General features: G+C 40.8%; 1 protein-coding gene across 1 annotated transcript; it reads right to left on the reverse strand.

Moving 5' to 3' along the window:
• Positions 1-5,522: 5,522 nt before the first annotated feature.
• LOC147180357 (uncharacterized) lies at positions 5,523-6,662 on the reverse strand. Its single transcript, XM_086083491.1, has one exon. It carries the CDS (start codon positions 6,660-6,662, stop codon positions 5,523-5,525), a length of 1,140 nt encoding a protein of 379 aa, XP_085939617.1.
• Between the last annotated feature and the right edge of the window lie 7,555 nt (positions 6,663-14,217).

Raw genomic sequence — 14,217 nt, forward strand, 5'->3', positions numbered from 1 at the left:
GTGTTGAGGAGTTGAGTTGCTGCTTGGAAGCTCCGCCTCTCTGTCCTCCTCACACTCGCCCTTGACGTCATCTTCACTCTTTAAAGGGGCGAAGATCAGTGGTGACTTGGTGACATCATCCTCAACCTCCTCCTCTTTAACAAAAAGGTTTTTTTTCTCCTCTTTGATGTAAGGATGCTCCTCCTCCTTTTTAACATGAGGAGACTTCACTTCCTGTTCGTCAGGACGAAGATATTCCTCACCGACGTCTGCAAGACACAAGAAGACAAGCGTGAGTTGATGTGTATTATTGTTTCGACAGCAGCACCTTGACTTGGGCCTATCGCACACGGTACGATGCATCAGAAACCCAAATCGAACCGGACTATTGGGGGGGGCACCGTCAGAGCTGAATTTACTTTTAAGGCGTGCCAATCTCATCGCTCAAAGCCCAGAGAGTCAATATAATATAATATAATATAATATAATATATCTCCAAATAAATCAAGGTTTTAAACAAATATCCTCCACTTGTCTTACCTGCCCCCTCTGTGATTTTATTGTTGACCATTTAAAAAACTACAACTGGCACTTGATAGAGTTGCCCCAGTGACAACAAAAAACATAGACCCAAGGTCCATGGATCCAAGGAGAAATGAGGAAGTAAAGAACCTTAAACGTAGTTGCAGGGCGGCGGAGAGGAGATAGAAAAAAAAAATCAGCAAATATTCATTGAGCAACCAAAAAAATCAACAATTATTCTTAAGATTGTGTTTCACAAACGCTCTCCATCTAACCTAGCTGAGCTGGAGCTGTTTTGCAAGGAGGAATGGGCAAACATTTCAGCCTCCCGACGGGACAAACCCCAAAAGACTTGAAGCTGTAATTGCCCTAATTTTCAGGGGGGGGATTGTACAACAAGTTTGTTAATAAAAACTACATTTTGTTCCACTTCATGATTGTGTGCTACTTTGTGTTCATCGTTCAGATACAATTTCAATAAATACATTTGTTTTTGTGGTCGTAACGTGGCAAAATGTTGAAAAACGAGTACACTCACGGCGTCCTTTCAGTGCTACAGCCTTCGCTCGCCTTTGGAACAGTCTGCCGGAGGAACTCAGGGCCCCAAAGAACGTTCAAGATTTTAAGAGCAGGCTCAAGACAAGTTTTTTTAAATGTAGATTTTAGTTCATATTAATGTACCTGTCTTTATATTTTAATGTAGTTACTTTTGCTTCGATCTTATCTAACTATATATATAACTGTATATATATATATATATATATATATATAAATATATATCAATCTGGAACTTCACTCGGCAGATCCATCTGGGAAAGGAGTGACTTGCTGTACAATACTTCGAGTCGATTGGACGATGATGCATCTTTGCACGCTTGTTTGAACCAATCAAGGCAACGGATGAAAATGTCTTCTCATCTTAGGGAGGGGGCGGGAGAAGCACAAACATCTTTACCAGATAAAAATGCACGAAGCGTCTCTCGCTGTTCAAATTCAACAAGGAAACGGTGAGTAATTCTGCGAGAACAGAATTAATTGCAGCGTCCATTCATCAGTTAGGTTTGTTCCCCCCGCCATCCGCGCTTATTGGTTTCATCCTGCTCTAAACAACACCTGATTGATCCGACCTAAAAAATGTTGGCTGCAAGCCTGCAAACGTATCAGCGGGCGCAGTACAAGATGCATCCTCCGGAGTTTGTGAACTCACAAATACCGCGAGAATTCAGCTTGCTGGCACGGTTGCTCTGCCCCGGTAGCATTGGTTAGCTGCAGCTGTTTGGGTGCTGTCCCATGTGGCCCGGGGGAGGGTTGGGCATTCCATCCATACCTCCGCCCTAGTGGTTGTGAGTGGTGTGCTGCTCTCGGTGCAGATGGCTCCCCGAGTGATGTCTCCTCTCCTGATTTGAAGCCAGCCATTTATGCATTCATTTATTCTATTGTGTGTGTGTGTTATGAATAAAGTTTTGATTGATTGAAGGACATATCAGATTCTATATATAACAAATGTAACTTTCAGGCACGATATGTGTGGTGCATTAACATGGCTTTGGGGCTACAAGATGCGGCTTCTACTTTTAAGCTTAGCAAATAGAGTCAAGTTAACGTATTCAAATTGTATTTTGTTGTTGTTGTAAAACTCACTTCAAAGAGTTATTCACATTTGATCATATGTTATCAATTGAAAACGTAGTAGGCACTTAAGTTACAATAACATAATGGCTGGAATTATTTTACTGTGTACAGTAATGAGGACTGCATTTTGATATTTTTAACGCTATATAGTAGTCCTAGTGCTAAGCAAGGGAGAGTAAGAAGTGTACAAACCTGCTGTGTGTAGCACAAGTCGAGGCTCCTCGCAAACATCGTCCAGCATTTCAAGATGTTGTTCGTTCTCTTCTTCTCCTCCAAAGAATTCCTCCTCGTACTTTGGTGCTGTTTTTGCAAACATTTTAGCACAATAATGCCAACAAAGTCACACTTGATCTCTTCTTGACCACGTGTTACGTGCTTCTCTTTGCTAGCGGCTAGCGAGCTAAGCTAAGCTAAGCTAAGTAGGGCGAGAAGCATCAACGCGCACCGAAACGAGTTCATTCACACGCTGAGATTTGATCAATGGTGTCGTAGTCCATCAAAGTAGTGATTAACGTCCTGTGTGGAGGTTGCAGTCGGTTCAGCACGGAATCGAAAAGAATGATTTAGCGGAGGGCGTCTGGTTACGTGAAGAAACAAAAGTCGATGTGCGTCCGAAGTCAGGCAGGACACGCCCCCGCTGCGATATGATTGGCTGCTGGAGATTGTCGGCTTGGGAGCAAGCACTGTCATCAAGTCATCGACAGATGTCGCCATTTTTGCTGCAGTTAGAAAGACATAAAACTGCGAGGTCTCATTTCTCCCTTTTTCAGTGTGTTGTTCCCGATATGTAAAGTTTAAATTAGATTTATTGTGGTGAATGTGCAGATTAAAAATTTGCCATCAAGATGAACAAGCATTTTGAGGTACCGTAAACTGAATTGGATGGATGGATGTGTTTGGGCGCTATAAAACTTTAGTTTCCTCTATTTTAATATATATCACTGTATTTGCTGCTTTGGTAACAACATGCGGGTGTTGCTGTATTTCATGTATTCGTTCCCTTTGCCAAATAATTATTACCCCTGCTATAGAAAAACAGGACATACAAAATAAGTCTTCTTATATGATGATTGAGTCTATCGCTCCCCAAAAGGAGCCCACTGTTGCAACATCCGACGAAGAGGACGAAGATCCCGCTGGAATTTTTTTAATGAAATGTTTATCTGTTTGTTGTGCCCGACTGAGGGAATGTTGACATTTTGTTGTTTCAATTTAATTATTACTGTTTTGATTTTAGTTATAACTGTTTCGATGTAGTCATAACTGTATTAACTTACTCAGTAAAGCTTGATGAGTGTACTAAATGTGACGGAACGTTTGAAGATTCTTTCTTCCTCTTATCTGAGGAAAAGAATGAGTTTAATTTATTGCTCTATGTAATAGCTAGTTTCAGAAGAACATCTTTGTCTTCCGCGTGTTCGTTTTCTTTCGGGTAGAGAGAATGTTGATTTTCTGAATACAGACTGGAGATCGGTGAACAGGTCCTTCGAAGGAATTATTTTACAGAATATTCCGGTCACTTATAAATGACAGACAAATGGCTGCTTCTCATCACAAGTGCCCAGATTATAGACACTTCAAACATTCTTATACTAGCTTGAAAGGCGGTACCACCCCCCCCCCCCACCCCCCATTTTAAGGACATCATCCAATACACACTGACTTCAACCACAGACACTGGCCCATTGATGTGGAAATAGAGGAGGCCCCCAGACATCATTTAAACACTCACCAAGCTCTACTGAGGAAATCAAAACAGTTATAACTAAATCTGGGCAGAAGACCCTCAACACTAGCAATGTACTGGCATTCGCTAGTATCAAACATTTGATGCAGTATCTGATATATTACTGATATATGCAATATTTGTACTTTTGGCCAGTTTTGTCATCTGTGGCTTTCACAAATTCCTGCTGCAAGGTTTGAATGCAACACTTACCTTCTAATAATCCAATCCGCTTTGTCTGTAGCACATTTTATAAACAAGTGTTTCCAAAGTGCTGCACATTGAGATCCACATACTATCATACATACAAATGAAATCTAGTAAAAACCAACAATATATATATATATTTTTTTAAAACCAATAAATTACTAAAATACAATAAGTAAAATAAAGGAATAAATACAATAAAAATATATTTAAACCCCCCCAAAAATAATAATAAAATTAAATAAAAAACCACGCGGACCACACAATTCATGCTGAACTAAAAGCCAAGGAATAAAAGTGGGTCTTAAGCCGAGACTTAAAACACTCCGAACGTGGCCATACTGCACATCTGGCTTTGTGTGTCCCTGAAGGTATTTTCCACGCTAATTTGGGAAAATGGCAAGGTGGCTTTTTCTTCTATATTTTATTTCTATTTCATACACAAGGCAACTCAATGTGCTTCACATTAGCAAATACACAACACCTACAAACGTCAACAAACACAACCGTTAACGACATTCGGAAGCAAAGCAGAGAAAACAAAAGTAGCTTACAATATTACTAAAGCATACATTGGCGTTTAAACACATTAAAAGAAAACTTTAAAAACATTTCATATTCATAGTTTATAGTTTGAGTAGCTTTGAAAGCATTACGTTTACACTTTTAAGTAAAGCTGGAGTTGATTCTTCTTAAGTCTTCTGAAACCCTCATATCTATGAACGTAATGAACGTGAATACTTTTGACAGGGCCAGGCAGCTTTGAATAGTGTTTTGTCCTTAAAAAATAAAATCTCCACTTTAAAAAAACTGCATTGTATGTTTATTTGGGTTATCTTTGATTGTGACATTTGTATGATGACTTTAAACATTCAAGTGGGCAAACTGCAATAAAAGTGAGAATTTGAGAGGAGGGCAAATACTTTTTCACTGCAAAAGATATCCGACATGATTTGAGGTCATTGTCGTAGCCGCTGACACTTGGAACTGGAGCAATGTTCAAGATAAACGCAATATTAACCTGAATGCCGTCTTTAGACTAGTGGAGGCACATACAACATATTGTTAAGAACATTTTGGGTTGACTTCCCCTTTAAGTTTTGTTGCTGCAACATTTTGGGTTCTGGGGGGCTCCATGCAAGATATCAGCTCGTGGGGTCTTAATCAATATGAAAAAGGTCGAGATCAGCGAAGGACGACACGAGAGGAGCTGGTTAATGATCTCCCTCAACAAAATGCTCATCCCCCCCCCCCCATGTCATTCTTTCAATTTGTTTCTGATATTCTGTCTATCACTGTTAAAATAAAGTTGCCATAAAAATCAAAGACTTATTAATTTCTAAGTCTGAACATTTTTTAAATAAGCAGGATCACTTATTTCCTCCCTCTCTATTTTATTCAAAATCATTTACACTTTTACAGCACACCAGACTCACTCCCTTCATTTTTTTAAGCTTTAAAGATCGCTGCTTTTCTCACCAGCACACTTGTGTGTCTCAACAAGCTTTTTACTAGAGAATCTTTTAGCACAAACACTGCAACTAAATGGTTTCTTCCCAGCATGTGTTCTTGAGTGGCTTTTTAAAGTTCCCTTGTCAGAGAAGCTTTGGCCACAGTCTGGGCAGGAAAAAGCTTTTTCTCCAGTGTGGGTTCTTGTGTGTAATGTTAAAGTGGACTTCTGAGAGAAGCTTTTACCACAGTCTGGGCAGGAAAAAGGTTTTTCTCCAGTGTGGGTTCTTGTGTGTACTGTTAAAGCGGACTTCTGAGAGAAGCTTTTGCTGCAGTCTGAGCAGGAAAAAGGTTTTTCTCCAGTGTGTGTTCTTGAGTGGCTTTTTAAATTTCCCTTGTCAGAGAAGCTTTGGCCACAGTCTGGGCAGGAAAAAGGTTTTTCTCCAGTGTGTGTTCTTTTGTGTTTTGTTAAAGTACTCTTGTCATTGAAGCTTTTGCCGCAGTCTGAACAGGAAAAAGGTTTCTCTCCAGTGTGTGTTCTTTTGTGTATTGTTAAAGTACTATTGTCATTGAAGCTTTTTCCACAGTCTGAGCAGGAAAAAGGTTTCTCTCCAGTGTGTGTTCTTTTGTGTATTGTTAAAGTTATCTTGTCATAGAAGCTTTTGCAACAATCTGAGCAGGAAAAAGATTTCTCTCCAGTGTGGGTTATTTTGTGTTTTGTTAAATTTCCCTTGTGAGAGAAGATTTTGCTACAGTCTGGGCAAGAAAAAGGTTTTTCTCCAGTGTGTGTTCTTTTGTGTATTTTTAAATATCCCTTGTCAGAGAAGCTTTTGCTGCAGTCTGGGCAGGAAAAAGGTTTCTCTCCAGTGTGTGTTATTTTGTGTATTTTTAAATGTCCCTTCTGAGAGAAGCTTTTGCCGCAGTCTGAGCAAGAAAAAAGTTTTTCTCCAGTGTGTTTTCTCAGGTGAACTTTCAAACTCCCTTTTGAACTGAATGTTTTCGCACACTGAGAACATTTGCAGCGGTTGTTGTCAGCATGATCACCTTTAGCGTATTCATCATCGTCAGCGTCAGCAGACTGTGACCTTATGTCATCACTTGGTGCTGGTGATGGCGCCCATTGGTCTGCATCACCTTCTGTCTCCATGTGTTGAGGAGTTGAGCTGCTCGGAGGCTCCGCCCCTCTGTCCTCCTCACTCTCACCCATGACTTCATCTTTACTCTCAAAAGGGGCAAAGGTCAGTGGTGTCTTGGTGACATCATCCTCAAACTCCTCCTCTTTGACGAAAAGGGGCTTTTCTTCCTCTTTGATGTAAGGATGCTCTTCTTCCTCCTGTTTCACATGAGGAGACTTCACCACCTGTTCCTCAGGACGAAGACATTTCTCACCAACGTCTGCGGGACACAAGAAGACAAACATACATTTGGTTTAGTTAAGTCAAATCTCAAGCGTGACTTGATGTTGTGTATTATTGTTTCTACAGTGGCACCTTGACTTGGGCCCACCGCACAGGGTGCGATGCGTCAGAACCCGACTTGAACCGAACCATCTGTGATTTTTTTTTTTTTAAGACGGTTGGCGACACAATCCCGCACATGATCAGATCTAAAATGGACACCCTCCGACGGGAACCGCACAAGCCTGGCTTTTAAGATGCACCAATCTCATCTCTCCGAGCCCAGTGAGTCGATTTGATTCCACAATGTCAAGCCTGCGCTCCGGGCCGTCTTGATTTTCATGCAAATGAGGATGCCACGGCGATTGGCTGACAGTCGGCTACATCGCATCTCCTAACGGCGCACAATGGCACTAATGCCCCTTTCTAGCTACGTCCATCTGTGAAAACAGCAAAAGAAAGGCCACCCATTCACAATTAGTACGTGCTTAGTGCTGTCACTATTGAATATTTTTTTAAATCGATTAATTTATCGATTATCCAATCAATTAATCAACTAATCAGATTCATTTAAATGTTGCATTTAAGTGTATTAATGTACCTGCAAGGGGGCACAAGCCAATGTCTTCTTGTGCCGGTCCCAAGCCCGGATAAATACAGAGGGTTGTGTCAGGAAGGGCATCCGACGTAAAAACGTTGGCCAAATCAAACATACATGTGAATCAAATATATGACTTCTATACCAGATCGGTCGAGGCCCGGGTTAACAACGACCGCCATGGGTGCTGTTGACCTACAGGGTGCCGGTGGAATTTGGACTACTGTTGGTCAAAGCAGGAGAGGAGGAATGTGTGTTTGTAGGAAGGAAGAGAAGAGGAACACCAAGAGTCTGGGACCGAGAGTAGGGACTTTGAATGTTGGAACCATGACAGGAAAATGTAGAGAGCTGGTTGACATGATGCGGAGGAGGAAGGTGGACATATTATGTGTTCAGGAGACCAGGTGGAAAGGGAGCAAAGCTAGAAGTTTAGGAGCAGGGTTCAAGTTATTCTATCATGGTGTAGATAGGAAGAGCAATGGAATAGGAGGAGTTTGTTAGGAACGTCCTGGAGGTAAAAAAAAAAAAAAAAAAGTGTCCAGCAACTGACTCTGTTTTGCATACGCAACATTTTGAAACATATTTTATGGTTCGACTTTTTGAAGCACACAATTTATTAATATCGATATAATTGGATTTAATATTTAAGTAATTTTATTTATTTACTTTTGCAATGTTACACAAAAAATCGTCAGTTAATAAAATGAAACAATTCACTATGTAACTGACTGACATGTTGGATAGTGTTTAAGAAAGACACAAATTTGTTCGCAGAAAGTGGTCTCTGTTAAGGAGGCATTTGTATTTGTTTAAAAACAAAATACACTAAAGTACTCACTGTGAAGAAAACACCAGTTTTAATATTTTGTTTCAGTGATGATAAAAAAAGAAACTATCTTCTCATTGAAAAAACATACATTGGTTGATGATTAAAAAAAAAAGTTCATTTAGAACCCTAATTGTTTATTATAGTTTGCTTGACTTTAAAACAACTTATTTTGTGAGTTTCAACACAATTACAAGCTTAAAACAAATACAGAACACATTCTATCTTTTCATTTTTTCAAATGAGGTTTGGCAGCATATACTACAAGTACTAACAAACAGTTGGGATGAGAAGTTTAAATTACTTTCTGCAGTGCTACAACATCTGACTAATATATATGAAATGTGGCTGTATGGGTTACACAGTATACGGTGAATAAATGGCGCACATATGGGCCACATGACATTATTTTGCTTAGGGCCCCCAAATGGCCTAGCATGACTTGATGTTGTGTATTATTGTTTCTGAAGCGGCACCTTGATTTGGGCCCACCGCACACTCGGACTGGCCCATCAAAAAATATATATATATTTGGGCGACTCAACCCCACACATGGATCACTTTGATCTATGGAAAGGTTTTGCACCAGTGTGTGTTCTTTTGTTCATTGCTAAAGTTGACTTTTGAGAGAAACTTTTGCCCCAATCTGAGCAGGAAAAAGGTTTTGCCCCAGTGTGTGTTGTGTGCGCTTTCAAACTCCATTTTGAGCTCATGCCCTATCACCGATAGCATATTCATTATCATCATCATCATCTTGAGGAGAGTGGGACCTTATAAGAGATAGACCGATACAGGCCGATATTGGGCATTTTGGTCAATATCGGTATGAGCTCTTTTTTTTTTTTTTTATCTGACGGCCGAAATAAGGTAAATGTAAAACCATTTTAATCTCAGGGAGCTATATATTTACATTTTCAGTTAACTTTATAAGAGATGCTACTGACCCTAGGAATCTTTTGAACCATTTGTTTTTGTTCGACATTGAAATGTGAAAGTTTAAGATTTCAGGTATTTTTAAATTTTGGCGTGAAAATATTTACTGTAGAGAACTAGAGAGCTGTGGAAATAACTTGCTTAAGTTTCCATTTAACTTTTTAAGACGATACAATGTATTTTAGAAAATGTTGACGCCAATATGCGCCATGAAAATGAATATCAGCTTCAAATATCGGTTATCACCCAACTAATAATCGGTATCGAACCTGAAAAAAACATATCGGCCTATCTTTAGACCTTATGTCATTACTTTGTGCTTGCGGTGGTCGCCAGTGGTTTGCATCACCTTCTGTCGTCATGTGTTGAGGAGTTGAGTTGCTGCTTGGAAGCTCCGCCTCTCTGTCCTCCTCACACTCACCCTTGACTTCATCTTCACTCTTTAAAGGGGCGAAGATCAGTGGTGACTTGGTGACATCATACTCAACCTCCTCCTCTTTGATGTAAAGATGCTCCTCCTCCTTTTTAACATGAGGAGACTTCAACTCCTGTTCGTCGGGACGAAGATATTCCTCACTGACGTCTGCAAGACACAAGAAGACAAGCGTGAGTTGATGTGTATAATTGTTTCGACCGCAGCACCTTGACTTGGGGCCTATCGCACACGGTACGATGCATCAGAAAACCAAATCGAACCGGACCATGGGGGGCGGCGGCGGCTGGCATATCAACCCCGCACACAGAGTGATTAGATCTATGGACACCGTCCGAGCTGAATTGACTTTTAAGGCGTGCCAATCTCATCTCTCAAAGCCCAGAGAGTCAATTTGCTTCTGCTATGTCAAGCCCTTGGGTCTATGTTTTTTGTATATGTAATATAATATAATATAATATAATACAATATAATATAATATATATATATACACAAATAAATCAAAGTTTTAAACAAATATCCTCCACTTGTCTTACCTGCCCCCGTGATTTTATTCTTGACCATTTTAAAAACTACAACTGGCACTTGATACAGTTGCCCCAGTGACAACAAAAAACAGACCCAAGGTCCATGGATCTAAGGAGAAATGAGGAAGTAAAGAACCTTAATGAATATGCGAATGTCACTTAACTCAGCCAAAGGCTGGACTCTGTTTGAATGTCACACCAACAGACCTTTTCCGGCTCCAACAGCTACATTGGAAGGGACGCACGTTCCGGAACCTCCAGAACTCAAACAATTAATATTTACTAACTCCCAGCTAACAAAAAACAACAACCAGATGCTCCTTCAAAAATAAATGATTGTGATTATGTATGGTTAAAAGTTATTTAACAAAAATGATCTGAGCCCAGGTGGACTGGACCCCACAAGGTGATGGAGAGGACATCTCCTTCAGTTCGCCTGCACGGAAAAGGGGACACGTGGTTCCACATCTCATCTACACGACCCTCCAGATCTGCCCCAGGCTCAGCGATCCCACCACCTGACGACCCGACCGGAAAACCACGTCTACTGATCCAGTGTCCAGCTGCCCCTATTGAGGACATCATTCAATAAAGGTTGAATCAGCTGCCCCGATTGAGGACATCATTCAATAAAGAACATCATCTCGAGATGGCTTTAAAGTGGGAACGCATCTCAGAATCAAGTGGCAGAATTAAAGTGTCATGTCCGGAGTCTTTCAGGTGCCCACCCTCCCGTTATGGACCGAACCAGAGGTTCTGAAAGACCCCGAAGAATCTTCCAAAGGTCCAGCTTTTGCCCTCTCATCGGCCTGTGGCTCGAAGCCCAAATCTTGCAGGCACATGCTTTATGGACATTTTTCTCCCACTGATGTGAGTGTGTAGGGTTGATAATTTGCTGCAGGCAGTGCAGAGAGCTGTTACGGGACAAATGTTAATAGCAGGTGATATCCGTGTTCTTTTTACACAATTATATATTTTTCCTCCCTGATAATTAGGCTCTTAGGCGAGAAAATTATTTAACCTTTGTTTTTCCTCCCTGATTGTGTCATTCCAGATCTGATGCACACTCCCAAAGCAGATGAGGAGGTCGCGGCTTTTTGTTGATCTGGCCCTCACTGATTACACTCTGAAAACAGGATACACCCCTACGGCTATCACTTTGCATTCGCAAGTGTTCCGAGCAGCCATTTTGAAGGGCATTCCCAAGTCTGTGGCAAAGGCCATGGAGGCATCTTCCCGGTGCTAAGGTAGACAAACACAAAAGTACAGACACACAATTTGCTATGGTGCAATTGAAATTTTTGAAAAAGCAGGAAGAAAACACTTTTGCTGTGATCTCATCTCCCTCTGTTGATTCCGAGTGCATGATGTATCAAGCAGGTGTATTCATTAGTCAAGGTGCGCCCCCTGGGTGGCCCAACATGTGCTTCTATTGTGAACGGCCTGGTCATTGGACCCACGATTGCAGACAGCGACTTCAAGCGTTTGGGTGGAGAGGCAGAGGCCAACAAACTGCACGTGGCTACATTCGAGGAAAGAGAGCTACAAGGATATTCCCTGAATCCACATGCTCAGTGACTGTTCACAGATTATTTTGCATCCTTTTGTGTTTTGCATTCTTTTGCGTTTGCACCTAACTGTCCAGTCAATCTTTTGGGCAGAGATCTCCTCTCATCAAATGCAGCCCTGATGGACTTATCCTGGAATTTCCGGATGATAACACCTACTGCTGATCTGTCTCCAGTGTCACCTCACAGTGCCCGCTTGTTGAACAATGCCCTGTGGCATGCGCCACTGCCAACATCTACTGAGAAAGAGTGGATATTGACTCCAGTGATTGGCTCGAATCTAAGCACTTCTGAGTTCTCTGGTCACCTTGGGTTCGTAACCTCAGATCTTATGATATGGTAACTGATTGTATGCATTGCACTCTGTACTATGACAGATCAGGGGATGAGATCTATAGCGAGGCATTTCAGAAAATTGAAAACAACATATGGGAATTTAAAATATGATGAATGGCAAAATGTATTTAAATCCTAATTGCTCTATTTGCCGTCACTTGATGTTTATTGGATTTAGTCTAATACATTTTTACCCACTTTCGTTTTGGAGCACCAGCTTCTGGATTGGCACCATGGAAGTAAAACAACCAACAGCGATTTTGCTGGTTATATATATATATATATATATATATATATATATAAAAAAAAAAAAATAACATCGCTGTGGTCCATGGATCCCACTGATGTTGATCTCGGTAACGTCTCACCTATTGTGCTTCCCCAATACTCTGTAAAAGAGGCTGGGATGATTAGCATTTCGGAAACAATTGACGGTTTGCTCAAAGCAGGAGTGTTGTGTGAAAATTTCGGCTCTGATTATAACACGCCTATTTCACCCGTTGAGAAGAAAGATATTGGAAAGTTTCTTGTGATTTATGACCTGCAAGAGATTAATGCGGCCGTCTTAACTCCTACTTTTTCTGACCCGAAGTCCTCACTCTGCATTGTCTCAAATTGCATCAGCCCACACTCATTTCACTTGCATTGACATGGCTAAGGCTCTCTTTTTCATTACAATCGCCTGCCTCAAAGGCTTTGTCTCTTTAACGACTGTCTTTGACAGTTGCTGTCTTCATTTGAACTACCCCCTGTTGTTCCTGGTGCTTACTGACAGCTCCATCTGACACTTCTTATCTTGGAGCCACGATGTCTCTGCTCTTCATCTCCTTGAAACAGCATCTTTCCACTGCTACAGCTTTTGTGATTCCTGATTACAGTCAAATGTTCTATCTTGACGTGTCTGAAAAGGTCAGCAGTGATTCTGCTGCTCTTTATCAGAAGAGGGAAGGGGGAAGTCGACAAGTTTGTCTGTATGCATCAACTCCACTGGAAAAATATGCACACATGACAGTTCATGTTGAATTAAAAGAATGGAAACGAATTAGCAATCGAACAGCAAAAAAAGGTTGCGGGGTACCAACCTACACTCCAACTAACTGTAAGTGAGTCTGAATGTGATAATCCACAGGAGGTGATCAAGCTGTGACAGAAAAAAGTAAGTCCAGAGGGGGACAAAAATATGAAGCATATGGCGGACAGAAGGTAAATATATTCCATCTCAGAAACAATTGAAAAATCTAATTTCTGGAGCCCATGGAATATGCCATTTAGGTGTGGAAGAAACATTGAGACAATTACACACTTGGTCCTTTCATGAGACAAATTGTTAAATTGTTGTGTTTGCAAAGGGTATAATGGTATGCATACATCTGAACCTCCCCAGGGCACTCACGGTCCGGCCAGACGTGACAGCTCTGGGGTCAGATGTTTTTTGATGGATTTCACTGACGTGATAAAACCAGTGTCAGGATACAGATATTTGCTGTTAATAGTGGATTCCTTTTCAGGATGGCCAGAGGCATATTCATGCAAATCTAAAACAGTAAATATCATGGTAAAACATTTGATTAATCACATACCATCACATGGGTTTCCTAGAAAAATTTGATCAGACAATGGAACCCATTTCAAAAACAAACATCTACAAGCGGTAGAAAAGGCATTGGGATTAAAACACATTTGGTTCAGTGTATTATCCCCAATCCCAAGGACAGATTGAGCGAATTAATAGAAATATTAAAGAAAAATATAAATATTAAAGAAAATTGGCTAAAGCATTGGCCTCATCAAATTTTAATTGGTTACAAGCTCTTCCTGTTGCATTAATGAATATGCGAATGTCACTTAACTCAGCCAAAGGCTGGACTCTGTTTGAATGTCACACCAACAGACCTTTTCTGGCTCCAACAGCTACATTGGAAGGGACGCACGTTCCGGAACCTCCAGAACTCAAACAACTAATATTTACTAACTCCAAGCTAACAAAAAAACAACCAGATGCTCCTTCAAAAATAATTGATTGTGATTTAATGCACCACACACACACACACACTTGTATATACACTGGGTGGGGTCACATTCAC

This window comes from Leptonotus elevatus, chromosome 1, assembly GCF_054856555.1.
Source record: "Leptonotus elevatus isolate MCC_2025b chromosome 1, RoL_Lele_1.0, whole genome shotgun sequence".
Lineage (NCBI taxonomy): Eukaryota > Metazoa > Chordata > Actinopteri > Syngnathiformes > Syngnathidae > Leptonotus > Leptonotus elevatus.

Coding starts and splice junctions, on each gene's coding strand:
- LOC147180357 (XM_086083491.1), bottom strand. CDS start 6,662: ATGGAGACAGAAGGTGATGCAGACCAATGGGCGCCATCACCAGCACCA.